General features: G+C 43.0%; 5 protein-coding genes and 1 long non-coding RNA gene across 7 annotated transcripts; 4 read left to right on the top strand and 2 right to left on the bottom strand.

Annotated features, from left to right (window-relative positions):
- Positions 1-2,472: 2,472 nt before the first annotated feature.
- Positions 2,473-5,638, top strand: LOC124681889 (exosome complex component RRP41 homolog). The gene is made up of 11 exons (XM_047216667.1): positions 2,473-2,629; positions 2,722-2,768; positions 2,880-2,940; positions 3,467-3,508; positions 3,586-3,653; positions 4,101-4,179; positions 4,271-4,307; positions 4,630-4,746; positions 4,838-4,923; positions 5,131-5,220; positions 5,298-5,638. The coding sequence occupies exons 1-11, from the start codon at positions 2,573-2,575 to the stop codon at positions 5,340-5,342; spliced, it is 729 nt and encodes a 242-aa protein (XP_047072623.1). The 5' UTR covers positions 2,473-2,572; the 3' UTR covers positions 5,343-5,638.
- A 727-nt stretch (positions 5,639-6,365) lies between these two features.
- On the bottom strand, positions 6,366-9,484 carry LOC124681886 (protein NINJA homolog 1). Its single transcript, XM_047216664.1, has 3 exons — positions 9,355-9,484; positions 7,565-8,724; positions 6,366-7,059 (listed from the first exon to the last, which is right to left on the bottom strand). The coding sequence occupies exons 2-3, from the start codon at positions 8,634-8,636 to the stop codon at positions 6,698-6,700; spliced, it is 1,434 nt and encodes a 477-aa protein (XP_047072620.1). The 5' UTR covers positions 8,637-8,724; positions 9,355-9,484; the 3' UTR covers positions 6,366-6,697.
- A 996-nt stretch (positions 9,485-10,480) lies between these two features.
- LOC124681892 (cytochrome c oxidase assembly protein COX19-like) lies at positions 10,481-14,066 on the bottom strand. Its single transcript, XM_047216670.1, has 5 exons — positions 13,953-14,066; positions 13,354-13,419; positions 13,067-13,155; positions 12,885-12,982; positions 10,481-10,900 (listed from the first exon to the last, which is right to left on the bottom strand). The coding sequence occupies exons 2-5, from the start codon at positions 13,361-13,363 to the stop codon at positions 10,777-10,779; spliced, it is 321 nt and encodes a 106-aa protein (XP_047072626.1). The 5' UTR covers positions 13,364-13,419; positions 13,953-14,066; the 3' UTR covers positions 10,481-10,776.
- Positions 14,067-14,297: 231 nt separating this feature from the next.
- LOC124681888 (ribosomal L1 domain-containing protein 1-like) lies at positions 14,298-16,030 on the top strand. The gene has a single exon (XM_047216666.1). The coding sequence runs from the start codon at positions 14,364-14,366 to the stop codon at positions 15,738-15,740; it is 1,377 nt and encodes a 458-aa protein (XP_047072622.1). The 5' UTR covers positions 14,298-14,363; the 3' UTR covers positions 15,741-16,030.
- A 2,719-nt stretch (positions 16,031-18,749) lies between these two features.
- Positions 18,750-20,394, top strand: LOC124681896. The gene is made up of 2 exons (XR_006996072.1): positions 18,750-18,930; positions 19,286-20,394. It is a non-coding gene; the product is annotated as an uncharacterized LOC124681896 (long non-coding RNA).
- A 904-nt stretch (positions 20,395-21,298) lies between these two features.
- On the top strand, positions 21,299-25,791 carry LOC124681895. Of its 2 annotated transcripts, none has more exons than XM_047216675.1 (9): positions 21,299-21,431; positions 22,630-22,755; positions 23,085-23,319; positions 23,449-23,568; positions 23,717-23,845; positions 24,287-24,336; positions 24,410-24,507; positions 24,729-25,013; positions 25,112-25,791. In XM_047216675.1, the coding sequence occupies exons 2-9, from the start codon at positions 22,686-22,688 to the stop codon at positions 25,631-25,633; spliced, it is 1,509 nt and encodes a 502-aa protein (XP_047072631.1). In that variant the 5' UTR covers positions 21,299-21,431; positions 22,630-22,685; the 3' UTR covers positions 25,634-25,791. The 2 variants fall into 2 exon arrangements, with proteins under 2 accessions (XP_047072631.1, XP_047072630.1); XM_047216674.1 differs by having other exon boundaries at positions 21,301-21,431; positions 23,082-23,319.
- The last annotated feature ends 1,678 nt before the right edge of the window (positions 25,792-27,469 follow it).

Here is a 27,469-nt window from a genome sequence, read left to right on the forward strand (position 1 = left end):
GGGTGATGCAAATATCCACTTCTTCCATGCAATGGCGGCGTAACGTTTCTACAACGACCGAAGATGGTGGCGCATGCACAACCACCAGCCACATGCGAACGATGGCGATGACATACAAGAGGAGCACCACAACCGCTAGGAAGAAGACGACACACAGAGGAGCACTGCAACCTCGAAACCCTAATTAGGGTTAGGGTTGGGGGAGAGCACGTGAGGTCGCGAGGAGCAACTCGAGCCGGACCAGCAAACACGACGGAGCGGGAGGAGTCGTTGGAGACCGATGGAAACAGCCATAGCTGTCGGAGCTCGTTGGAATCAAGCGGTGATGGCGGAGGTGCCACGAGGGGCGACGAGGAGTCGCATGAGCGCGGTGACGAGCGAGTGGGAAAGAGAGTGAGGGTCAGGGTTGGTGGGTCCATGGCTATTTATAGATGATTAAAGAAAATGCCAAAAATAAGCCAAAAAATAAAAGTAACTCATAAAAATAAATAAAAATCTCTTTTAGAGTCCACATACACAAGGAGTTCAAATATAATTTTATTAGATTTTATGAGGTTTTGATAATATATGAAAATGTAGAGGAGTTTAAAAGCCCTATAGGCAAAATGGTCATTTTGACAAAATTCAAAACAGATAAAAGATTTTTCCAAAACTATGGTTTCAAACATGATTTCAAATTTTTAAATCATAATGAATGTAAAATTCATTCAAAACACTTCAAATCATTTGAATGAATTATAAAATACCCTAAAATAAAGTTAATTTATATAACTCTATGGTAAAACACAAAAAAGGGGAACAACAACTTAAACCCTAAAGCATGTCATAATTATGCTTATTATCATAAGTTGGTTCTCAAAACAATGTGTTATTAGGAAACTGTATTTTTTTTAGAATACAAGGTCCAAGGTTAAGCCGAGACTTTGAATTTCATTATCTCGCAGTCACAAGGCAAGGTTAACGCTTGTGTATGTCCTTGATTATTTATTATCAAAGTCTTTGAAAATTACTATTCGTATCAATCTGCATCGAAAATCAATATTACTTTTCATATTATGAGTATGACTATGTGGTGGGTGATGGAACTATGGCATGAGTTGATGGTGAAGGTTCAATTACACTTGGGTTTATGACTAATAATAAATTTCGTCAAGATCGTACATAAAACGCTCGACTACAAAAGGGAAGGTGCGTGAGGTCGTGGAGAAGAACAGTGATTGGTTTTGGTCAGCAGTTGATTCCTATAGATGAGAAGTATGGACAGAACAATACACCCGGTTGGCAACAAGGATGTTGATCTTTTATAGGTAAAGCAGCACACCTCTCTTCTGTAGAGTGTAACGAATTGTGTCATGTCACTCCCTGTTCCGGAAAAGAACTGTGAACGCAACAAAAAAAAGAACTTCATGAAGTTTTAGAACACCCGTGAAAACTGATAGACATAGTTTTTCAGAATAAAATGAACCTTTGAAGAAATATTTATGAAAACTGCACTAGCCTACGATTTCATGGTCTCAGGGTGCATCAAACACCAAAGTTAAATTTGTTGAGTATGTTGTATTCATCCCACATCTTAAATCCTTGCTAGACTTGGACAATCAAACACCAAAGTTAAATTTGTTGAGTATGTTGTATTCATCCCACATCTTAAATCCTTGCTAGACTTGGACAACACTTAGGAGGAGGCTACCAAAGAACCATCACGAGGGGGAGAGATCCACTATGAAGAACCAAATCTTTCTGAGGAACCAAAGGGGTGGCACAATCTAGGGAGAAGGCAGCCTGAAAGGAGACGAGAAGCAGTAAAAACCTAATAATAATTAGCAGAGCAACACCGAACAATATATGATAGGTTGTTGAGCTATCGTGGTAGTTAATTTAGTCGTACAATTGGTCTTGAAGTTATTCAAGTTAGAGTTTAAGTTTTATGAGAATCGAGGAGGATCTTGAAGTATTTGTACACTTTTGACTTGTAATGTTCAGTGTGTAATAGTGGACCCACAATATTTCTGTTGTATTAATCTGAGGGATATATATTTATGGAATAATATTTATTTAAGTGTTATATCAACGACTTGCGCACTACAAAATACAGTGGTGTGCAGGGTCACCGTAAACGATTTATCTTAGTACTTTATTCTTTCTTTTACGCCTTTTCTTGTTTTTTGCAGCGTTCAAAGTACAAATTTGATCTCAAAAATAAATCTGGTAGGCCAAAAAGTTTCTCAGGAAACTTTCCTTTTTAGCCATACATTGTGTCCTAGCAAATGTAACCCAAAATCATAATATTAGTTAGCAAAGACATGATTAAGCAAGTGTGTTTTGGCATAGACCACAAAATAACGATTTCTGTGAGAATTTGTTTTCCTACTGTATTTTTTACTACGGAGTAGTGGTATTTTAGCTTTTTCAGTTTTTATTTTGGCTATATATTCTCACAACCTAAAATACGGACAGCTCGGACAACAGGACACCGCAGGAAGCCCCACGAAAACCCTCGCCACCGCGCGCAGCCTCCACACCGGCGGCGCAGAGCTAGAAGCGAAAGCGACGGAGGTTTTTCTCTCCGGCGATGGAGCACGTGAACCCTCTCACCGGCTTCCGAGTCGACGGGCGCCGCCCCAACGAGGTTGCGCCTCCGCCCCTCCCCCCTCCTATCTTCTCTGCCTCGTCCGGCTCACGCTCGACTGCCTCTGATTCGCGTTCGGTTGTGCCTTGCAGATGCGGCAGCTCAGGGGCGAGGTCGGCGTCGTCTCCAGGGCCGACGGGTGAGCAAAAGAACTCCGGCGGCGAAGCAAAAATTATTCGATTAGGTTTCGGGTAGTGACCTGGTATTCACTTTTTTTTTAATCTGAATGTGTTGGCGTTCGTTTGTTCAGGTCGGCGCTGTTCGAGATGGGCAACACCCGGGTCATCGCCGCCGTCTACGGCCCTCGAGAGGTAGTCCGCATGCCTCATCTTGCTTGCGCATATGGTTTGTGCACGCCACTTGTTCGATGCAACGTCTACTGGGGATTTAGGCTGAGGTGTGTAGGCAATTCTAGGATTTATGGTGATCTTGGGGGGGATTTGTTTGAAGCACGCCTGACACGTATGATAGAATGCCTATGCAGGGATTACTGAGGTTTGTAGTTAGCCTCTACAGTTAGGAGGATTTGGGGAATTTTGTTTTTGACACGCACACACCATGTTTGAGTGTTTGATGGAATACCTAAGAAAGGATTTAGTCTGAAGCTTGTAGTTAGTTTTCAGAGTTAAGTTTATCTGGGGGATGTTTCGAATTGCGATGTAATGACATAGTAGTCTAAACTACTCCCTTTCTTTTGCTGGTAGCTCACGGAACCCAGGGTGCCTCTGCATTGTGTAGCTCTGCTAGTGCTTTGACCCCTTATTTTTTCCCTTCATACGTAAGATTGATCAATGCCAAGCTAAAACTAATGTTACCTGTGCTTGTTTACTCATTCAGATCCAGAACAGAAGTCAGCAAGTAAACTTGAAAGAGGCCTTGGTAAATTCTCGTTAGTCCAACTGACTTAAGCGTTAAATGTTCTCTTGTTAGGATGTTCCTGAGAAATGTGTCTGCAGGTGCGTTGTGAATATCGAATGGCAGAATTCAGCACTGGGGATCGAAGGAGAAAGCCAAAAGGTGACAGGTATGTTCCAGCTTGAGGTGGAAGTTTTGATCAAAATGACTCAACCATAGACAATAATGCGTTCAATTATTATTAAGACACATGTTTGACATGACAGATTTTCTATAAATATCACTGGCTTCGTTTACTGTGTCATATTCCTTTTCAAACATTCTGATACCATTCCGCTTTCTGGATGATTTGTTCTTAAGGAGAAAAAAAAGAACATCACAACAAAAGTGTGGGTGCTAGCTCAGGAACTTCAGTGCTAGTAGAAGTAGGAGTTTTCTCGTGAGAAATGAAGCAGATAATGCCGATTTGTAGCTTAGCCGATTCATGTGAATCTTATTGTGGTGAACACACTGTGTGCAAACTGAATCTCACATTGCATCATTTATTTATCGTGTATATTATATTTCAGTTCTCGTATAACTATAGTAGTGATTTGTATCTACACTCATGTTACAGGCGATCAACAGAAATTTCACTTGTTATTAGACAAACAATGGAGGCAAGCATATTAACACATTTGATGCCACACTCACAGGTGAGTTCTGTGTCATCACTTGTGCTTCAAAAAACTTATGTTCCAATTGATAACAAGGTTCACTTTCAATTCTTACTGTGTTTATCTGCAGATTGATATTTTTGTCCAAGTTCTTCAAGCTGATGGTGGTAAGTTGACCATCTTTCAGATCATTCTCTAATCTACATGCATTTCTATAGTAACTCTGTTGTTTATGGTGGAAACATCATGTTTCATCGCCAAACTAGAGCCACACAACTCTACTCTTCTCTGTCCCGGCTGAGTAAATCTACATTTATATGCTAAATAAATGACATGCTCTAATTTGAACCTATCTTATTTCCCATTACTCAGGCATGCTACAACATATTGTCATTTTGCCTATTTATAGATATTATCGTAGCATTAATGGATTTTAAAATGATTTCTGATTTTTTACCTTGAGCATGACTCTGTAAGTCCGTATAACAGGAACAAGGTCAGCATGCATCAATGCTGCAACACTAGCACTTGCAGATGCTGGGATTCCAATGAAAGACATTGTTACGTCTTGCAGTGCTGGATATCTGTGTTCTACTCCTTTGCTTGGTATGGCATCAAAGTTCTGTTCTCACATCCATGGCTAGCTAAGAATCATCTGGTATAAAGACGCCTAAATCATTCTAATGCGTTATTTCAGATCTGAATTATATAGAAGACAGTGCTGGAGGTCCTGATGTCACTGTTGGCATTCTTGCAAAGATGGACAAAGTGACTCTTCTGCAGGTTATGAAATGACCATGAATTCTGATCCTTCCAAAGAGTCCCCCCAGCCCACTTTCTATCTAGATGCATAGCAGCACGTTTGTGCATACACTTTTGATTTCATGTGATGCACCTGTTATGTGCTTTGTTTCCTGCACAACATTGTTTTCATATATGACTTGTAATTATTTTCCCAAAGCAAGACTAATGCTTGAAGTTAATTTTCAGATGGATGCAAAGTTACCGATGGACACATTTGAAACTGTAATGGAACTTGCAACTGAAGGGTGCAAAGCTATCGCAACCTACATACGAGAGGTCAACAGTTTTTTCTTGCTAATTAGCCCTGTTTACACTTGGCTGTCATTGCTTAGTTCCATTTTTTTGTTCTACAGGTGCTGTTGGAGAACACGAAACAGCTGGAGTGTCAGCGTGGTTAGTTAAACATAGGCTGGAGTTTTAATAGTTAAATGTAGCAGGCGATGACATTGATTTCTTACGAAGTAAGGCCTGTTCTGCTTTGTGTATCGGCTGATAATTTATCTGCTTAGCAGAATCAGTATCCAACGATTGGTGTTGAATCTGACGAAGATTGCTGGCTTGTCGCCACACTTCGTGTATCATGTGAATCTGTACTGTCTGGATGAACAACTCTTGTAGCACACATGAATGCTGATGTCTGCTTTATTGGTTGAACAGATTATGTGAAACTTGTATTGAAGGAGTTTACGAGGAATTTCCTACTAAAATGATTGAATTTGATGTTTAAATTTCGAAAATATAAAATGAAAGGAGCCCCTTAGTTTGAAATCATCTAAATGTCCTACTGGATCCAGTGGAATGATGCAAGTTTAAGAGCAGAAGTCTATGGCACGGCAAGTTTTTATTTAATTTTGAACTAAAAAACCCTGACACTTATTGTGAATCAATGGAATATGTCTTTTCCAGTCAACCACTTAGAAGTTAGAACCAATGCCGATGCCTATGCATGACCACATTTGAGAAAAACATAAGCGAAATTAGAAATTATTACATATAGGCATACAAATTACAATGATTCAAGTCTAGCTATAAATACATAAATTTTGTCCAAAAATACAACATTGCCTGTGTCTAAAACTCGGAATTAGGGAACGGAGGGAGTACATAATTAATATATATCAATATTGCGAATACTGCGAACACATTATATTCAAGGGAATGGATGATGTAGACAAACGTAGCAAGCACAATCAAAGCTCTCTGAAACTGGCATTGAAGCACTTTGAAGTTGTATTGAAGCAGTTTACAAGGAATTTCCTAGTATAACGATTTAGATTGAGGTTTAACTTTCAAATGTATATTTTACACTTGGAGAAACCCTTAGTTTGCAATTATATGTTACATTCTGCAAACCTTTCAATGTCTTTACATCCACTGTCTTCTTCAGACTCCCATTTGGAACCATGTATACACATCGTGACTGACATTTTGAAAAAACTTATGTAATTAAAAATTACATAGATAAACATAAATTCCATACTTCTCTAAGACATATAGATGCTGCCATTATTCCACCTTGTGTATTGGCAACACATCTACTTAATTTTGCATGCACAATCAGTCAACGAACTATAAATACATCAATTTTGTCCATAACTAAGCCAAAGATACAACATGACCTGTGTCTAAAACTTACATGATTACAGATATCAATATTGTGACGACAATATATTATAAGGCATGGACGGCATAGACACAAAGGGAGCAGCAAGCCCAAGCAAAGCACTCTGAAACCAGTACACAGACTGCTCAATTAGTTTTGGGCTGAGGCTGCTTGATTCCCGGCAGGAAACGCCGGCATTGTTGTATTATTCTCTTGGCCCGTGGCGTCCACACTTGCGTGTCGAATAAACTCCTCCGGTGTCATGTGGGTGCCATGGCAAGCACATACAATCTTCACTTCGTTTTTGCCGAAATTGTATGTTACACCCGATATGGTCCTGCCATTTGGCCCAGTCCCAGTTGTAGAAACCCAGGGAAGATCAGGATATGATCCGGACCCTCCAAATTTGACATTTGGGGCGATGCCCGGCCTTATAGCAGAACCCATAAGAGGCAATACCCTATCCGCCCTCTTGTCACCCACCACATGAGCAGAGGAAGATGTGCCAGCCTCTGCGGTACGTAAAGAGAAAGGGACACTATCAACTCTCCAACTATAAAATGAACAAAAGGCAGCTGTGCAAACAAGCTTACTAGGGAATTAATTTTCCATTACGTTTATTTTACATTACCAGATTATAGAACAGAACTTGCATATCAAGAAGCGACAGTGCTGCTGAAAAATAGTAATTAAATTATTTTCATTAAATGAGCTAACTACACACCTCTACTTAGCTTCTATCATACCAGACTAAAGGAGTAACTAATCAACAAGGACCTTTGGAGCAGAACAGTGAAGTAAAACTCTTCTTTGAGGTGCACTAACTCACACCATGGGTTATATCCAGATCAAGTATTTCAACTCAATGTTCTTACCAAACAAATCCAGATTCATTTAGAGAGGTAGATGATCTATAGGAGTCACTTTATGACATATATGTACCTTACCAACAAGACCTTTTCCTCTATTTTTTTGCACACAAGGAAACTATGGACGGATGCTACGAGGTGAACTAACCTTGAGGTTTCTTGCCATCACCAGCTTGATTTGCACCTGCTCGTTCAGCTTGCTTTGCAGCAAAAGAAGAAATAGCCTGAGGTGGAGCACCAAATGCCCATGAAGAGCCTGTTTCAAGTATTGGAAGCTGTCCTGTTGGGTAACCAAAAGCAACCTGAGAGGAACCACCCATCGTCTGGGCAGCTGCTCCATTGTTTATGGGTGGCCTGAACTGTACTGTAGGTACTGGAGGAAAATTTGATGCATTAATTATGCCGGGGGTAGCTGAAGCCTGAGTTTGGCCTTGATATGGCAGAACCACTACATTTGATGCTTGTAAAGGATTTCCATGCGGCAACTTTCCAGAGCTAGATTCACTTCCTGAGAAACTTGGTTGTCTCTTTCCTTGAAAACCACCTGCGGCTTCATCACCGGATCTCTTTATATCAGATCCTCTATTTACAACCGAGCCCTTAGCACTGTCTTCACGCTGCGCAACTAACCAAGAGTTTGAGCCTTCTGCTTCCGAGTCTGCGACATCCTCATTTTCACCGGTTGAACCATCATCCGTGCTAATTGAAATCGGTGCATTTTTCACACCTCCATCAGAGCACTTGCTGAATGCATCAGGCTGGTCAGCAGCAGCATGATGCTTCTTCTGAAAACTTGCCTCTTCAGAAAGCAACTTGCGTTTACTTGAGACCGGGTTGTTCTCCTCAGGATTATTTCCATTGTTATTCGAATTCCACCCATCTTGATACCTGGGAAGCTGAGATTGATGTGTCACTGGCTCACTGGATCCTTCTGCCACAGGTGCAGGGGAACCTCCCTGTTGTCCCCAGAAGTTCCCGAATGGAGGCGTCGCAGGGCTGCGCCTCTGCTTGCTACTGTGTTCTTGGGTCTCGGCAGTTGTCTGATAGTAGTGCACAAACGGAGCATCAGGTGCTTGTTGCGAGACACCTTTGCTGCTGCTTTCTTCCACCTGAGGTTCCGCTTTAGGTTCTAGCTGAACATCTGTTGATGCCTTGGACTTCCCTGAAGACCCACCGGCACCCAGAGAGAGGCCTAAACTAAGCTCGAGGCCATCATCCATTTCCAGTTATTTGGTGATCCTGTGGCTAAAACCTAATCTAACACTCGACTGCCTTGTAGTACAATTCTTCTCATTCAACCTGTAATCTCTGCAATATAACAAGATTTTGGTAAGGAGGCTACGCCACATCATGTTCATGATAAATAAATGACAACTCAGCTTATGTCGAAACATAAGAACATAGACAATTTTGCAAATTGCAACCACCGAGCTCACATAAACTATATATGGAAAATGTAATCGTAAATGCTTGTATCGTTTACAAGAACTTTTTTTGTAGGATATACCGGTAAATATGTTTTCAGTAGCCCTAGGGAATTTCCAGTTGGCCTTTTGAAGCCAGAACCGTCCAAATTACTCCAACTCACTAGTTTCCTATACCAGCGGGAGCTGCGGCTGCTCGCCATGGTGTCCCCAGAAGCTCCGGCAACGGCGTGAAGCGGCGCTGGAGACGGCGGGTCTGGCCCCAGCTATCTACCCATCTCCCTCTCTCCTTTTCCGACGACGGATCTAGCTCCTGGGACGGGTCAGATACCACCTAAATCCTAAACCACGCGGCCTCGCAACTCCTCGTCCGAATCACGCAGGATTATCTCCATTCCCCCACACAGATCCAAACTTTATCGATTCGCGCACATCAAATTCCCAACTCAACACCGGGGCGTAAAGAACAGACGAGTAGCACCCAAAAACCAGAGAGTATAGCACCCGCGCCTACCTTCCTCCTCGCAGCCGGTAGAGGCAGCCGCGGCGGTGCCTTCCACTCTTTCCACCCTTCCGCGATGCGCCACGGAGTCGACGCGGCGGCCGGGGTGGAGCTGACGCGGGGGGCAACGGTGGAGGCAGGCGGGGAGGCCTCCGGTCAGTCGCCGGCGCCGGGGGGGAGAGAGGCCGGAAGGGGGGAGCTAGCTGCGCCGCGTGGAGGAGGAGGAAGAAGAAGAGGTGAAGAAAGCGCTCGCGAGTCGATCGCTCGCTCCGGTCCAAGGCAGGCGGGCAGGTGGGACCCACGGATCAGTGACTGAGGGTAGCGCGGTTCGGCAGATCGAGACGGTGCGCTGTGGGCCCGCTTGGCTTATTTGTTTTTTCTTATTAATTGGCACGTGATTTTTGTGCGGTGCCACGAGTGAGGTAGGTATAGTCGTGGTTTTTTCTTTTCTTTTTGGTAGGATATTGTCGTGGTATTTGTTTATGGAAAAAGTTTGTGATGTGTACAACTTGTGGGTTTTAATTGTGGAAAAACCGCGGCGGCTACCGGCTGATTTGAGGAAGCTTGTTCCTACACGTTCGTTTGGTTTCTCTGGAAAAAAAAAAACGTTAGATGAGTGATTAGAGGATATCTTTCAAGTGCTACCAAATTTGGCAACTACAAAAAAAGGAGCATTTCTTATAATTCTTGTAAGAATCATTTCTAAGGTTTGGAATCCTGCAAAATACATGTTAAATACTGCTGCAGAACTGATGTTTTACTCTCCACCAGTGGTTGATGGGATCTTTCCCCATGTCTTAGTTTATCATACAACTAAAAATACTAGTACTCCCTCCGGTTCATATTAATTGACTCTAATATGGATGTATCTAGACACATTTTAGTTCTAGATACATCCATATTGAAGTCAATTAATATGAATCGGAGGGAGTAGTACAAGATGCTCCACGCTAATAATCATGCCCGTGTGTAGAGCATGGCATATTAAGTAAATTATCCTGTATTCAGCGTTTGACTTGCATTTTCTTCTTATCTTCAACCTCAGGAAATAATATGATGCCGTTGCAGATGATCCCCATGAGGAGTCACTTGCAGCTGCAGAATTGACCATTCGAGTTGGAAAGCCTGAGATCTTAAGTATGAGAAACAGACTCAAGAGTTCATATTTGCTCTTGTGGAAATAACACAGAGAGGATTGTAACAAATCAATAGCTGGAAGTCTCCCCAGCAAATCGGACAACACTTAAAAGAGTTTGAGATATACAGGCATGAGAAATTTACTTCTGAACCATGTCCTACTATCCTTTACTCTGAAAATCTAACATCAAAACAAGAATCTTCAACATTTTGGTGTCGGTTCACACAATTTTTACTTGTTATTCTCTCTTTGTATTTCCACTGCTCTCGTAGATAAGGACACTGCAAATTAACCAGCTATTTCTTCTCTTTCAAATCGCTCGTTGGGCTCTCCAATTTCTTGTTCTCCTCGGCAGGTGTAACCACAACGTCTGCATTACTGAAGCCAAGCTCTGACATATCTTGCTTTGCCATCAGGTTCCTAAATTGCAAAAGAATAAAATGATTTGATAAAACTGCAACCTATTCATGAGCATGTCACGTATATTGAATTTCAGATATGGAAGTTGGTAAGAATTCTTTACTAGCGCAAATCAAAACTTCAGATATCACAACAATCATATGAAATATCTTAAAATCGACTACTGCAACCATATAACATCTCCTAAAAGGTTAAAGCTAGTAGCTGCATATTGTGGTTTGCCTAACTGGCAACATTTGTTGCTTCACTCAACCACTAAATACGACAGAAATACATTGACACAGAGGGTCAGTTGGATTTGATGTAAGCTAATGCAGCAATAGACTGGTTCAGAACAAGATGTTAACATGCTGAGCATGTGAACTTGAACTAGAAGTATCAACAGACGAAAGAGAATCACATGACAACAAGTTCAAGCAAAAGTATAACATATTTATCTACTTCATTAAAACACCTTTTCAGTAGGTAACATGTGCAAACTCATGAATTTAGTAGGTGACAAGCATATAAATGGAGATACAATTTGGAAGTGCGCTACACCCAAAAAGTGTAAGTTGTTTGCCTGGGTTTTTGATCAAGGGGAGAATCAAGGTCAGATCAGTCTTGTTTCGACAAAACATCGTGGACAATGAAAATTGCCCTTTTGGGTGTAATACTAGAGAAACAGTGGAACATTTTGCGCTGGAGTGTGGACGAACAAAGAAAATTAACTCTCTCGTTGGGATTAATCTAAATGGTTCTGTTGGTCTTGAAAGTATATTTGATGCCGCAAAGTAAGAATGCCCTAACAGAAAAGGAAAAGCTTGGGATTTGGTAACAGTTGCATCTTATTGGAGCATCTGGTTTTCAAGGAACCAGAAGGTCTTCGATTATGTAAGGTTCCAATACACCTGGTGGCCAAGACAATGCTGAAACTTGTAAACTGTGGGCATACAGGGCCAAGAAGGAAGATAATGAAGCTTTCATGGAAGCTTTTCATCTTTGGGTATCAGACTGGTCAGGATGACTTCCCTCTTTGTTTCTATGTTTCCTTCTAGGTTTATGTTGTCTCCCTTCTGTTCCCTCCCCATGTAATCTCGTGCATGTAAAATTAAGAGATGCCTTGGCTCTATTTTAATAAAATTTTCGGTAGCGGTTCTCCCCTTCTGATTTCCGTAAAAAAAGAGAGTAACTCACTTAAAAGCATACATAGCTGCAGAAAAGAGATGTACTAAATAACTCAAGCAAAAACCCAAGTAGCTAGAAACTGAAAGTTATTGGTAGTTCTAATGACTTCATTTACTGATAATTTTTCATTGCGTCGTCAGCAAATTTTAACTCAGACAACTAATGCACCTTGCAAAGATTAGATGTCGCAGGTAGCTGTTACAGAATAGAATTGGTTGTTTGGGCATAAAGACCAAATCAAGTAAATTCAGACAATACCACTTCTCTATGTGCAGAAAGATGGAGTGGAATTGATAGGACCAAAACTATCAAACATGTGGTGGCTGGATACAAGGTACAGATGCAAAGGTAATCTCCTTCATCTACTACTGGAAGAACTAAATATGTAGTAGACACTAGAAACAGAGACTAAGCATGCGTTTGGATCATTAGCTAAACTAGCTTAGCTAGGCTTAGTCAAGGCTACTCGTTTGGTTTATTTGGCTAGCTGCTAGTACCAATTTGAGCATGCCCTAGAGGCATTTACTGTATTCGGCTATTCGCTAGCAGGGCAGCAGTTGAGCACTGTACTTTCTAGCTTCTTTCCAAGAAAGGAGAGACGGATTGGTAAAATTTGCTCGGCGAAGTTATTTTCTGTTTCAGTAGTGAACACCTACTGTTGCCTAGTTAGTCCAGTATGAAGTTTCTTCGGAATCAGACACGCTCTTAATCAGTACACATAATTTGGTTGACCTATGGATGTGCCAAAAAAGAGGTTGAGCTACATTACCGCAATAGAGTATTCTGACATTGTTACACAGGGATTAAGCATGCTAACCTCTCCATCCTACACTCCAAGTATTTCTTTGAGAACATCCGGCACTTTTCAGACTGAGCTCCCGTTGATTTCAGGCAGGCAAGATAGTCCTTCTTCTCCTGTTTGAACATGTATCTCTCATATAACACATACTGACATCGTAGCCTACGAAAAGGGAACAAAACAATACGATTACAACGTACCATGTCGCACTCATGCAAGTGATCGAGTGGAAATACACCTTTTTCAGGAGGTACAGGTCTCGCTCCCCTATTTCCACCAAACGCACCACCTGTGAGTGAGACTCACAGAGTTATTCAAAGGTTGGTAATAGTACCATCTTGTAGCTTAGGCAGAGGGTAGAGGACAGATGAACACAGGATTGGAACCCAAAGTTTTCGGTCATTGCAGCAGATGCTAATGGTAAGAGAAGTAAACATGAATCTACAGGGCAGGAGATCAATCAGAAGACAAACACACAAGTCCTCACCTGCACTCATTGCCCAAGCACGGCAGGATTCAGATCTCGGTTCTGGCGGCTCCCAATGATAGAAAGCTGCAGTGTCACAAGACACAAGTCAACCAGGCTACAGGCACTACCCGCCGACGCATCATTTTATCAAACACGTTCAGTGGCGGCACCAGGAATTAGAGACCAGGTATTCATTGCAAAATAAAAATATCTCAAAGCAATATGAGAACAAAAATAACCGCTGTATAAGACAAGACATATGACCATAATTTCAGTCAGACAATAATTTTTTTTTCAATCAAGTAACAGCATAATAGTTAAGACCATGGGCTGGATGTTTACAACTTACAAAGTTGCAAACTTACAAACAGCTAATATGGGTACTGCAGTACTGCTAAGTGCTAATTTGATGTTTACAAGTTACAGCTTGCAAACTTACAAACAGCTAATATGGTACTGCAGTACTGCTAAGTGCTAATCTGATGTTTACAACTTACAAACATGCAAACGGATAATATGGTACTGCAGTACTGCTAAGTGCTAATCTGATGCGGGCATGTAAATTGCAAAATCTGAGGGGAAATGGGGAATACGGGATCAGGGGAAGAAGAGGTCACCTGGCTACTGGCGTCCTGACCGTTGATGCCGCGCCTTCGCGGTCCCCTGCAGTCTGCAGCCTTCTTCGCTGCCGCTCGCCTGCTCTGCTTCCCGTCGGGTCGCCTCGCCTAGGGTTGCCGCCGCCCGCCTGTGTGCCGTGCGCCGTGCGCCGTCGAGAGCGAGACCGTGGGCGAGGGGTGAGCGCAATGGGCTGGGCTCGTGAGCAAAAAATCCTGCCCAGGTGCCACCACATTTTCTGGGCTTCTGGCTGGGCCGTGCAGTGGGCTTCGGGCTGGGCTGCGAAACGCGCGTCCTATAAACTCTCTCGCAGGTCGCAGCCCGACAAACTCCCCTCCTCTCTCCTCCGCCGCCCGGCACACTAAACCCTAAACTAAACCAGACCATCTCTCCCCTGCCCAGCCGCCGCAGCCATGCCGCCGGCGCAGAAGAAGAAGGACCAGGCCATGACCACGGCCAAGCCCAACCCCACCGTGCCCCGCTCAACGGTGGTCAGCGCCGTGTCCTCTTTAACCAAGTGGATGCGCGAGCGCGCCTCGGAGGCACCCCCGAACCTCCTCGCCGACGAGCGGGACGACCTGGTCGTGCTGCAGCTCACGCTGCGCCGCGTCCCGGCCAAACCCACCACCAAGCCGCACCTGCTCCCGCTCCCGCACCCCGTCGTCGCGCACTCCGCCGCCTCCGTCTGCGCCATCTCCGACGACCGGGCCGGGTCCGGCTCGGCCGCCGCCGCCGCCATCCTCGAGGCCGCCAGGGCCCTGGGCCTCCCCGTCTCCGAGGTCGTGCCCTTCTCCGCCGTGCGCACCGACTACCGCCCCTACGAGTCGCGCCGCCGCTTCGCCGCGTCCCACGACCTCTTCCTCGCCGACCGCGCGCTGCTCCCCATGCTGCCCCGCCTCCTCGGCAAGGCCTTCTACGCCTCCAAGAAGGCGCCCCTCGCGGTTGACTTTACCCGCGCCGGGTGGCCGGAGCAGGTCCGCAAGGTTGTGAGCTCCACTTTCCTCTACCTGCGCACCGGGACCTGCTCCGGGATCAAGGTTGGCAGGCTCGACATGGGGGAGGAGGAGATTGTGGACAATGTGATGGCCGCGGTGGAGGCCGCTGTGGAGAAGGTCCCCAAGAACTGGGCTAATGTGAGGGCGCTTCATTTGAAGGCGGTGGATTCTGTCGCACTGCCGATATACCAGGCTGTGCCGGAGCTGGGCCTGAAGATAGAGGTTCCGGTTGAGCGATTGGAGGGAGAGGTCATCGATGCCTCAGAAGGGGAGACTGGCAAGAAGCGCAAGGACAAGAAGATGAAGGCCTTGACCGAAGGTGCCAAGGGGGAGAATGTGAAGTACAAGAGGAAAAGGAACAAGAAGGATCAGACTGAGGATGCTGTGATGGAGGAAGTCCAGGAGGCGAGTGAGAAGAGGATGAAGAGGGAGGATGCACCTTCTGCAGAGGTTGCTGCTGATGAGGGCCTGAAGGTCGCAAAGAAGGGTAAGGATAAGAAGCGTGCATTGGACGCTGAGGTGGAGGATGCCAGCCCGGCGGAAAAGAAGGGTAGAAAGAGCGAGCGTGCATCCAAGGACGCTGGCAAGCAAGCACCTGAGGAAGTGGGGGATGTAGGCAGCAAGAAGAGTAAGGGCAAGAAGAAGAAGAGCATCAAGGGTAGTCCTGATGATGGTGAAATCCTTGTGGATGGGGAAAGCATCCCCGATACCAAGGAAGAGAAGAAGAGCAACAGTAAGAAACTGAGTGGGGACAAGATGAAGAAAAGATCCAGGGCCAGGGGTTCCTGTTGTTGATTGATGCCTCTGAAATCAGTTGATTACCAGCTGCATGTTCTATGCGTTGATTAGCTACCATCATCAAATCTATTTCTTTTTGCTCTTAGGCTGCACTTGATATTATACTGCTGAGTGTTATACACTGGTCCTGAGGAGGAACTTCTGATGTAGTCTCCTCAGATCTTGGTAGTTTAAACCCTTTGGGTTGGAAATTACAGTGGAACCATTTCCTGCCAGGTCTCTTGTAATCCATGTGGTATGCAACAATTTTGTGTTCGTATTGAGGATATGCTTGTACTGTTCTGCTATTCTCTAATGCATTTATCGAAATGGTGACATTTTAATAATTCTGGATGGCATACTAAGTGGAATCTATAATATCTAAATAGGAGCAACCCACTATGTGTAATTCTCTTATCATGCAAGCATGCCACATCATCTGAGTTCTTCCTATTGGTTGTCACCTGTCCCCACCATCTGTTAGAGATTGCATGCATCCAGTCATTTGTTCTATTTTCACCCCCAACTAAATCATCTTTTCTGGAGACTGAACTGCTATCAACCCTTCGACTACACCAGTGGCCCTTCCTCTTCACCTACACTCACGCATCACTTTGATGGAGTCATGGTACCCGTTTCTCTTCATCTCCTCCAAACCAGCAACCAATGGAACAATTATGGCACACCTTCCCATTAATAAATTGAGCATTTGAGCTGCGGCATCCCCGTCGTCTAGATGGAGGCAGTACCCCTGCACCAATATAGATTTCCCATTAGTGAGGCACCCCTTCCCGTTCTCCAATTTTTTTAATGACCTTTCTCCACTGATTTTTTGTTTAGCAGGATTTCTTATCAGGAAGATAATGGACTCGACGGGGGGATTTGCTGGCCTAGGTCATCCACCCTCATCCTCGACTGGTATGCTCATGGTTGATGGAATTAGTATTGAACCCTTGCTGTTGCCGGCGGTCCGCTTCAGCTCGCCTGCCGAATCAAGTAACCAGATTTTCCCTCAATTCCAGTCCTCGTGTACTGTTTTACCGATTTACTCATATTTTCCTGCTGTTCTGTTGTTGATTGTTTGTGTTCTACCTCTTCTCAGTACCTTGATTTTTTTATAGCATATAATCTTCCAGTTCCCATATTGATTATTTGTATACTGTCTCTGCTCAGTACGCTTATTTCATATTGCATAAGTTGGATCTCTGAATTCAGAAGTACACATGCTGTATATACATTCTTGGGTTACCCACGTAGTTTCAGCTATAGATGACTCGCAGTGGCAACATTAGATTTGTTCTGGATGCAAAATTCAGAAGTACACATGCTGTTTTGACACTCTTCGGTTACCTTATGTGTTAGTTTTTTTCCAAGATTGCTAATCCAGGGTACAGAGTGGTACTTTTCTAGGTTTAATTTTCTAAATCAGATATTCAGACTAACGTCTTTTCGTGTTACATTTGTGAGCAGACATAGAGGAAGTGATGCACACTATGCGGGCTAGCTATTACCTGTAACACATGTAAGATATCCTTGGAACGGGCTAATGTCTATCACCATTCATTGCCGTAGTTGTTCTATGAATGACAGCAAGCTCTCTCTATGAAACAGGCTATCCTAACTTTACCAAATCTGAAAATTTGTGTTGTGTTAACTGCAACAGAATTGTGTGTATTATGATAATGAAATGCCATGTGGTGAGTTCTCTATCTTGGTTGGCCATCACTTTTTCATTCAATTTTGTCTCACTAATTTAGTTAATTTTTGAAACATTGTCTCACTAATTGCTATATATACTGCCTTCACAATGCAGCAGAGTTCTTTAGTCTTCAGAAAATATTTGTTACATATAAACTTTGTACAATTTTCTCGTGGGTTTGGCATGATTCTTGGACGAGTATACTTACAGTTGTACACTTTTCACTCATCAAATCAGGTCTCTTAAGTTGAATGTCCAACTCCAGTACCCATCCGTCTCTTTTGTGTTTGATTTACAACTTAGATTCAGACATGCAGTGTTTCCACAAAAACAGGGAGCCCCCTTCTGTAAAGCTGTATATACAAGCCTAACTGACTGGTGCAACTCAGATCGACGAATAAAGATATATACTGGATAAATAAGGTTTTTCCCCGCACCTTGCCTGAATATTTATGTACTTCTATGAAACATCTTTGCACTCTTAGTGTCAAACAACATATATTTAATGCTTTTCATGTTTAGTTTATTGTGTTTGTTGGGTTAGTCTGCAAATATATGTTGATAGTTTCAGACTAATTTCTAATTTTCTTTCCTTGCAACTGACCAAGCAATAATATATCTATCCAACATTATATTATCTGTTTTTTCTGGTGGTTAATACAAAAAACAATCTCGAGAATCCAGATTGATTCAAATCTGTAGCCATTTATGTGTGAAACTTCAAGCGATATTGTACTAGCACCACTTCTCGCTTCTATCATAAATCCCTTTCATATGCAATGATTGGGTTTGCTCTGCAGCCACTTTATTTTAGTAATGGCGTCATAAATTTACACTCATTGTTGTAAAATCGATGATACATGTTACTTACAAAAACTTCTTTTTAAGTGATTTGATCTGTTACTTACAAAAACTCATTGTTGTAAAAAAAATTTGGTGTATGGATTTTTTGTTTTCCTTCCTATCTTGCATACATCAAACTCCTGAAATTGTTTAATTTTTTTGATGGAACATGTGGTTAATAAGCATTGTTAAATAACTATTTTTTTACTTTTGTCCATTGTATCAAAATATTTCTTCCTAATAATTCCCGCCGCAACGCGTGGGGTATCATCTAGTTGTATCTGTGTCATGTTTGACAATCATCCAATTTAGAACCACAGATTCATTTTCCAGCACTTATTTACTTCTTACGTTTAGCCAGTTTGAATGGCATCTGATTGTTGTTTCTATATCTTTGGTACCGTGCTTAGCTAGTTATGTGTGATCAATCACTCTTCCATACACAAATTCATGTCTTTTAGGCAGAAGATGATTGATCATTTTCAAATTCCGCCTCCGGATACCTCTGAGTGCAGAGCCATTGCCGACCCCACCGGAAACACCGCGCCGTCCATCTTGTTCCTCCCTCACTGGCAAGACCGGATGGTGTGCACATGATGTCTTCCTCCTCCCCCGACTGTTTGGCTGCAGGCACCACATCTACATCAATCTGATTCATTGCGTCAGGTATTTTTCTTTACCAACAATGTTTCTGCAACTCCTTTGAATCTGCACACACGATTTTATCTGCTGCTATGGCTTACCTGTGTTAGTTGCTGAATTAAGTGTGATGTAAAATCCACACAAGCTACCTAGATAAAGTAAAGGTGAATAATTCTACCGACTACCAAATAAGATAATATAAGACTTGGCTCCAGTTTGTTCTTTCAACCATGAATGTTTGAACCTTGGATATATGTACCAGTAAATATTTAAAAGAAAAGAAAGATTCACGTTAACACTCCTCAATATCTTCTCAATGCTGTTGCCACTTGCTCTGACTTTGATTGACCGATGTCCGTGTTCAAATTTGACCCCGCAGGTGTAGTCATGAAGTCAAACATCCGCAACTTGGGATTGTTCAGGAGGTAAGCCCATTTTGGTTCAACATCCAATCACTAAATAGGTATGGACGTGTCATCAAGACATGAAGGTGTATTGCTGGTCTTGTTTCGACAGCTTGATGTGCTTATTTGTAGGAGAACTCCAAGGCTAAACATGGAAAATATTAGAAAGACATACTTAAATTGAATTTGTACAAAAATAGTTTCCTACCAAGCCAAGCCTGCTTATATCTGTCGTTGATAGTAAACAGAGCTCGGCAGCATTCTGTTGGTACCTCATATTACCATCTACCATTGTGTAGTGATATTCACACTTGACAGTTTAAATCCCCATATGCAAAAATTATTGGCATTAGATTCATTTCGACCGGTCATTCTCTGAAAACAACAACACCATAATCCCTAAATTAAGTCGGGTTAGAACTGTAGAACGACTAGTGTTTCTATTTGAAGGCATCTTTGTGCTTCCTTTGTTCTTTGTTGTTTCTCTCTCTTGTGTCGTATTTTTTTCTTATCCGATTTTACATGTGTACCTATGAGCAGGAGGATGGAAATTCCACCAAAAATCAGGTGCTTTTAACCGCATACGACCATTACTTTCTACTACTTCACCAGCTGCACTACATCATAGTCACAACAATGGTGTATACATATACAGCTCTTGTTAGTAAATAAAAATGTGGACTTGAGGAGACAAAAATAATAATGATGCACACATATACAAGTTCTCTTTTATTTCTGAAATGGGCAAAGTTTAAGTGCATCTGCTCATGAATTACCCACTATTTTTAGAAGTCATTATTCGAGAATTAACCTTTGACTCAGAATAATTAGAGGCCAATTTTGCACAATATTGTTTGCTTCCATAGTAACTTGTGTATTGTTTTGATTTTACTTTCAGGATATGAGTGCAGCATCATAGTGGGATCACGAGGAGCTAGGAAACTATTGAGTCTATTTTTTTGCAGTTTGTTTCAGAGAAGCCCATGTTAGTTTTACATGGGATTATATTAAGGTCTATGAATTGCAATTGTGCTATTTTTCATTATAAAGGGAAAAATGAGTGCTGCTTAGGCTCTGCTCAAAACTTTGTAGTGCACACATAACTCAGTTCATTGACTGGGTGAATCCATTAGATGCGTATAACTTGAGCCTTGTGTAATTTGCAGTTTAGTGACTGTCACTATTTCTAGGTATATAATTTGGGCATGTGTTTGTTAGGTAGATGAGGGAGAAGACAAGAACAAATGTTGATGTTTGCCCTGGTAGATCAATCGTATCACCGCCACATGCTCGCATTGCATCTTCTTCACCCCTGATGGGACGTACGGCTAAAGCAGAGGTGGAGCATGGTAGAGCGTCAACGGGTAGACGACCGGCTGTAGTGGCGGTGCACGATGTCCCCGTTGTGGCGCATGGCTCGTGGCGGAGGACCCATCCTCCCCGGTGTTCCTGCCTTTTTCGTCACATCGAAGTGTGATGTGGCATAGGAAAGGGAAGCTGCGACGTCCAGATGATTAGGCGCCATCCAACGACGCTCCAACTAGAGGTTGAGACTTGAGAGTGGCGCAGCCTCGGGCGAATTGGATCATTTTTATTTTCAGATGAATGAAAATTACTAAGTAGCTCTTTTTTAAATATCTAAAAAATTTACTAGAAAAAAAAAAACAATAAACGAGTGGATGGAGACTTGTGCGCGAGTGCGACCACCGACCGCGGACCAGCTGCCTCGGCGGCCGCGCTTCCAGAAATGCTGGCGCGCCGCCCATCGGCCGTGCGTGGCGCCCGCGGTCCGCTTGCTCCCCTACGACGCCGCTTGCTCCCCTATCCATGCGTGAGAGGATGGGCCATCGCCATGCGTGGCGCGCGCCCACTGCCCACGCGGCGGCCATGCACGCACGCGCGCCCCGTCTGCCTGCCTCGCCTCGGCTCACCGGATAAGCCCGACGGGCACTCCTCCCCCACTCCCGGATCGCCGCGAGTTCCCTTTTGACTTTGCCGCCCACGCCCCGACCATCCCTCATTCGATCATTCCATCCCGCGTAGTCATAGGGTCACAAATGGGGGCGAAGCTGAGAGCGCCCGGTATCGCTGCCTACCTCGCCTAGCCTCTCCACAGAAAAGGTATGTATGCGTCTTCTTACGTGCGCTCCCTGTGCTCGATGAAATGCCCCTGAGAGTTTCACTTGCGTGAAGTTTTCTGCTGTCAATTTTTGATGTGTAACTTGTTCGGGTCTTCCTGTTGTGTAACTTGTGTGAACAGTTCAGTCCTTGTCTTTACAGTTTTCCCTCTTCTGCAATGAAATGGCAGAGCTCCTGCCTTTGATCGTCGAAAAAAAATCACTTCTTGTTGGTGTTGGCCGTGGTTTTATCTACATGCAGCTGTATGCGCTTGGAAAGCTTGCCGAGTTCTGTCTGTGCTACCTTCAATTCGTCCTAAAATAGGTGTCTTAGTTTTCTCTAGCTACGGATGTATCTAAACACATCTTAGTTGTATATACATCCGTATCTTGAAAAAGTTGAGACATTTGTTTTTGGACGGAGGGAGAAACTAAGAAAAAAGTTTGAGGTGGAAAACAAGGTAGTGTTGGGCTGTTGGCACTAGGAAACGGGTAATCGTTCCACTGAGGAGGCAATGTATGTTTCTCTAGTAGAAACGAAAAAAATGACTTCCTTTCTCAAAAAATCATTACAAGTCCATTATTATGAACACAAGGAATGCCGTTTCACTTACTGGAAGTTCTGTGCTGTGAATTCTGATATCTGTCTTGTTTGTGTCTTATTTGCGTAGGCAGTAGATAGATTTCGTGCCAACGTTGAGCCTTCAGTGGTGTTGGACGGTTGGCTGTAGTTAAAGCATATTGTAATCTTGCCATTGTGATTTCAGCAAAGTGCTCAGATCATTGTATCTCTCTAAGACGCACATGGTCAATAACCCATAGGTGGAGGTTAACAAACCTTGTGCCGGATAGGAATGAGAGCGGGATGATGTTGATAAAATCACATTTCCTACTTCCTAACTTGTTAATCAAGTCGAGGGTTCTATTTCGAGAGTCTCGGGTGAACCATGAGAAGATAAAGAAAAGGAAGTTTTCTTGTTGTCCGTTGAACTTATTTCCCGCATTGCATGCTTTTGGTGTTCTTGCCAGTTTTATGTGCTAGAAAACTAAGGCAGAAAAGATTTGTTAGAATTCTTGCTATTGAGATGCTTGCCTCAGTTGCCTGATGTGTTAGCTTGATAACGAGCGGCCATATTGTGCCAACGACACACCCTCTCCTCTGCTGTTACATTCTGACTTGCTGATATGGTAATGTTTTCTAGGCCACAAGTGAATCAGCAAGAGTGATGCTCGCCGATGTTTACTCCCTGGAACTCAAATGGAGGATTATTTTTCACGCATACTAAACCTTGCTTGGAAATTACGACAGCACTTGACACAATTTATAGGTACGATAGTTGAGCATCGGACTTGCTGATTTTTTCCTTTTTGACCCAGAGACTTGCTGATGTTTCACAGTGTTATCTTGGTTATTTGCTGATTCGAATCACCGTTTTGTGTGTGAAGTGTTACCTTTTTAGTTTTTAGTACTGTGCAGAAAATTTATTTAGGCATTTGATTTATTTGTTAGCGCTAGATGTCATATAAAGAAGGGCACAACCTTGCAGAGGTTACAAAATTTTGTTGATATGGTAGTTCTATGCCTGTACTGGCAGTACTGCTCCTGTTGAGTTCTCTTTCTTTATTTTTATGTGTTGGTTTTCTATCTTGGCAGAAGATGTGTTTCGGTCCATTGATTGGCTCCCCCAACGCCATGAAGTCCAGTTCTCTGCTTGCTATAGAGAACTATTGCCTGGTGTTGAAAGATATATTCATGGACAGAGTTCCGTGTTGTCCATTAGTAATACTACAGAAGAGTTGTCCATTAGTAATACTGCAGAAGAACAGGCTGCGGATAGGATATCTGTGAGGGAGACTACATTCAGCAATGGCTTGTCCAGAATTTGTGAAAGGTTAGCACTCTCTTCGTTAATCAGATTTTGTTAATGCTTGAAGATAGTAATATTACTTACTGTACTAGCTAACCATGTGTTTTGATCTTGCATCATGGATCCACTTTACAACTGTTTGTGTGCTATCAGATCATACGCCTGCTGGTCTTCCTATCGTTTGGTTGGCTTCAGATTTGGACAAAGGCTGGCATTCCATGTGCGAGAATTGTGCAGTCTCTTGTCAAATGAGATCCATACCAAACTAACCAGGTTAGTTACCGTCTTCTCATATCCAGTTTCTAGGTGTTTGCTCTCAGTCTTGACTATCTCGGGCATCTTGCCATCCAAGTGCTCAAGTCCATCCCGATCCAGTATACCTCTTTATAAATAGTTACTAAACTCTGGTGCATGCCCACAGGTTCTTGCATCGATTCTGGACAACACTAGAGGGCTCTTCTGGAGATATAGGATGGTTGCAAAGAACTCAAATGTCGCTTTATTCAGTTGATGGCACATCTCGCTTTCATGAGCTTTTGCATGATGTCAGGTGAACTGTTTTCCCTGTCCAGTAAAGTATTAGTGAATTCGGTGCAAATGCATAATTATGTTTTGATGCACGTGTCGTGTTATTAATCTATTTTATGAAGTTGTAGCGACCAGTTAATCCTTTCATTTACTTGTACAAGCGCTGTTTGACTTGTTGCTATCTCCAAAATTAAGTGTTATCATTAATTTCTCTTTACCATTTGTTTCATAACTAGGACATAATAATTTTATGGATGTACTTTCAACATGAATCCAACCTTGTTATTTTTACGTTGCAGAACTTACATATTGTTGGATTATTACTTGTTAGTCAAAACATACGATTTTTAATGTTGAAATAAGTGGAGCTTTATGAAGAAATCAACAAATGGAGGTGCACATTTTGAATTACAATCAACTTAGGCAAAATAAATGACTCTGAAATGTGTGCTTAATTTTACAGAAATGGCATGCATTATCTGCCTAATACGCTGGTCTACTTGCTCATCCCTGGTGAGACATCTTTCTCAGTTTTACTAATCTTAATATTGCGTAGCTTAAGAATGACTCTTGTCCCTTTATGCAGGTCTTTTTAGCAACCACAGTCCACTTTATTTTCTTACTACCAAAAGATTTTTTTCAAAGATGGGGCTTACTTGCCATATTGCAAAGATTCATAGTGAGGTAATTTACCTCAACAGGGTGGCATAAGATCTTGTTTGTTGACCTAAATTTATCTTCTCTTGTGATGTTCTATATTTCTTTCGTGTTCTGCATGTGCCTTTAACAAACAAATGATTGTGTTCTCGCAAGTTTGTGTATCTTCATGTGGTCCCTGCAGTGTATACCTTACAAGTTTGTGTTCCTTTCTGTTGACGCCTGTACTGGCCTTTCATTTTGTTCAGGCATCAGTGGAGAAAAATGCAAGGGAACTGAAACTATACATCGAAGAGCTCTACTGGGGATCTGGCAAACAGGTTTTGCTCCTGGGACATAGCAAAGGCGGAGTTGATGCGGCAGCCGCACTTTCGTTGTACTGGTCCGAGCTCAAGGGTAAGGTAGCTGGCCTAGCATTGGTTCAGAGTCCATATGGTGGCACCCCGGTGGTTTCTGATATCCTTCGGGAAGGCCAGATTGCTGACAAGGAGACGAGAAGGATCACGGAATTGATAGTGTGCAGACTAATCAAGGTCCTCACTATTTTCGTTCATCTGTTCATCCAGAACATGAACTGCTTTTGTAGATTTTGCTCTGTTTATTTTATATCTTAACAAGTGGATGACCGCAGGGTGATATGAGAGCCTTGGAGGATCTCACATATGCCAGGAGAAAGGACTTCATCTCCAGGCACAAGTTCCCCGTGGATGAACTGCCGATCATCTCCTTCCACACGGAGGCCAGTACCGCCCCGACAGTGCTCGCCACACTGAGCCGCATCGCCCAGGCAGAGCTCCTCCCGTTGCTCGCACCCTTGCCGCACTTCCTATCCGAGTACGTGGAATCGGTCTTCGCTTCTATGAAGCTGCCTCTGGTGATGCCGGTTTCGGCCGCAATGGCGGTCGTTGCGCTCCACCTACGGCTGCGTTACGGGGAGAGGAGCGATGGCCTGGTGACACGGCGCGACGCCGAGGTGCCAGGGTCCGTGGTGGTGAGGCCGGAGAGGAGGCTGGACCACTCGTGGCTAGTGTTCTCGACCCTTAGGAGGTACCGCGCTGAAGCTGACGCTACCGAGGTGTGTGAGGCCCTGCTGGCCATGCTCGTCGAGATCGGCAGGAAGAAACGTAGTTTGATTGACAATCTGCCATGCTGAGGAGTGGGGAGATCATTGAAAAAAAAAATCGCTCTGCTAGTTTGTTAAACACTAACTTTACTAGTATATATAGTTAGCAATGTGATTCTCTCTCTTGAGAACGGAGAAGAAATACACGATGTCAATGTTATTTTGAGTTACATATTTTTGTGACTGAGGAAATTGCATGTCGGGACACTGAGCTAGTGAACTTGGTGAGACGGTACACTTTAATCTTTAACTTGCAGATCGTACATGCAAATTACTTGTTACTTGAACATGCAAAATCTGCTGGATCGCACTTTTGCAGAAACGACCACGTCTACAGTTCGCCAGATTGGGCGGCAGAATGGTATCATGAGGAAATAAATCCTATACGACCCAAACTCATGCGACCTGGTGGGTAGACCACATCCGGCACCTCTCATCTGAAAAAAGCCTGCACCTCGGTAACAATTCGCCACATGCTTTTGCTACGTGTACGATGCAGGAGTTGGTCTACGGCCGGGTCGTACAAGATTGGGTCGTATAGGATTTTTTTCCGTATCATGATACCACTCTTCAAAATTCAAATTTACAAATGTCCATAAAATTCGAATAAATATTGTAAGTGTTCATAAGATGTCTATTTATAATCTCTAAAATTTCCACAACCAAATTCGAAATGCATATAGAGAAACAGAAAGGACAAACTGATACGTGAATTGTGTCATTTATACTTTCATCCTTTGTGGCACTGTTCTTGTTAGATTTTGTTTTGTTTATCTGTGATCTGAAAATTGTAGGGGTTGTAAAGATACATCCTGTGAGAACTTACATTATTTGTTTCGAATTTTTTGAACACTTAAAAATTTGATTTTAAACAATGGTATCATGGAATCGTAGAGGGAGGGATCATTAGATATTTTTCCGGCACCTCTCTATTGGTGTGGTTTTAACGTGGAATTGCTAATCTAGTTTGGTGTTCCATTTTTGTACCCGATGGCTAGGACAACATAACTGTTAAAACAGGACCACTAAGAAATTGTGAAATGTGTTGTCCATGTACAAAGTCTTAGAGAAACGGTACACCAACATTACAAAGAGGTCAGCGTTTGCTCACATGTAAAGAAAACGTTCTATACATTACAACAACACGTTAAGCAAATCACAAACTATGATTAAGATTAGTTGATTGTGCAAGTAATTGCCTCTCAAGTCATGACGGTTGTCCCAATCTCAATAAATATACAAATTGGTTCGATTTATCTTTTTTCCTGAAAATGGCATGGAAAAATGAGAAATCCAACCTTAACTCAAGTCCATTTCTCACTTCTGCTCTATAATACATATCCGGCATCAAATGTGATTTAAATGTATTCCATGTGAAGCTCTAATAATATGTGCCTGATATTTTTATATAAATAAGATAGCTAATATAGTCTTGCAAATTACAAAACCCCACCATTGCTAGAAGCCCAGACTCATGAAGTTCTGCCACAAAGAATCACCTCTGAGCAATTTGCCAAATTACCTTGGCGGCACGTCGGCCGTATGACGCGTGGCACAAGTGCTGCCACCTACCCATGCAGCACATTGGACATGTTCGGACGTTCATCAGCCGCTGATGTCGAGTGGTGGGCCAGTCCATCACGCAGAGAGGCGGCACCTTGACGTGGCAGATGCCGTCGCTGACCACCGGACGATGTTGACTTCCATGCAACGCAGTGAGGGTCAGCTCTGATTCCCATGCAAGTAACTGCCCTCACTTTCACTCTTTAGGCGCTAGTTTGGTCACTTTGGCATGTACTTTTTTTTTGAGCAACCGGCAGGAGCAAGAGGGATCAAAACGGTTCAAACTATGCAAGAGAGGGCATT

The sequence above is a fragment of the Lolium rigidum genome, unplaced genomic scaffold, assembly GCF_022539505.1.
Source record: "Lolium rigidum isolate FL_2022 unplaced genomic scaffold, APGP_CSIRO_Lrig_0.1 contig_58534_1, whole genome shotgun sequence".
NCBI classification, from domain to species: Eukaryota; Viridiplantae; Streptophyta; class Magnoliopsida; order Poales; family Poaceae; genus Lolium; species Lolium rigidum.

Coding starts and splice junctions, on each gene's coding strand:
- LOC124681888 (XM_047216666.1), top strand. CDS start 14,364: ATGCCGCCGGCGCAGAAGAAGAAGGACCAGGCCATGACCACGGCCAAG.
- LOC124681895 (XM_047216674.1), top strand. CDS start 22,686: ATGGAGGATTATTTTTCACGCATACTAAACCTTGCTTGGAAATTACGA. Junction 22,756..23,081: donor GCACTTGACACAATTTATAG/GTACGATAGTTG, acceptor CTATCTTGGCAG/AAGATGTGTTTCGGTCCATT. Junction 23,569..23,716: donor ATCCATACCAAACTAACCAG/GTTAGTTACCGT, acceptor GCATGCCCACAG/GTTCTTGCATCGATTCTGGA.
- LOC124681892 (XM_047216670.1), bottom strand. Junction 12,983..13,066: donor ACTTGCATGAGTGCGACATG/GTACGTTGTAAT, acceptor ATGTTCAAACAG/GAGAAGAAGGACTATCTTGC. Junction 10,901..12,884: donor TTGGAGTGTAGGATGGAGAG/GTTAGCATGCTT, acceptor TTTGCAATTTAG/GAACCTGATGGCAAAGCAAG.
- LOC124681889 (XM_047216667.1), top strand. CDS start 2,573: ATGGAGCACGTGAACCCTCTCACCGGCTTCCGAGTCGACGGGCGCCGC. Junction 2,769..2,879: donor GTCGTCTCCAGGGCCGACGG/GTGAGCAAAAGA, acceptor TCGTTTGTTCAG/GTCGGCGCTGTTCGAGATGG. Junction 2,941..3,466: donor CCGTCTACGGCCCTCGAGAG/GTAGTCCGCATG, acceptor TTACTCATTCAG/ATCCAGAACAGAAGTCAGCA.
- LOC124681886 (XM_047216664.1), bottom strand. CDS start 8,636: ATGGATGATGGCCTCGAGCTTAGTTTAGGCCTCTCTCTGGGTGCCGGT. Junction 7,060..7,564: donor TGATGGCAAGAAACCTCAAG/GTTAGTTCACCT, acceptor TACGTACCGCAG/AGGCTGGCACATCTTCCTCT.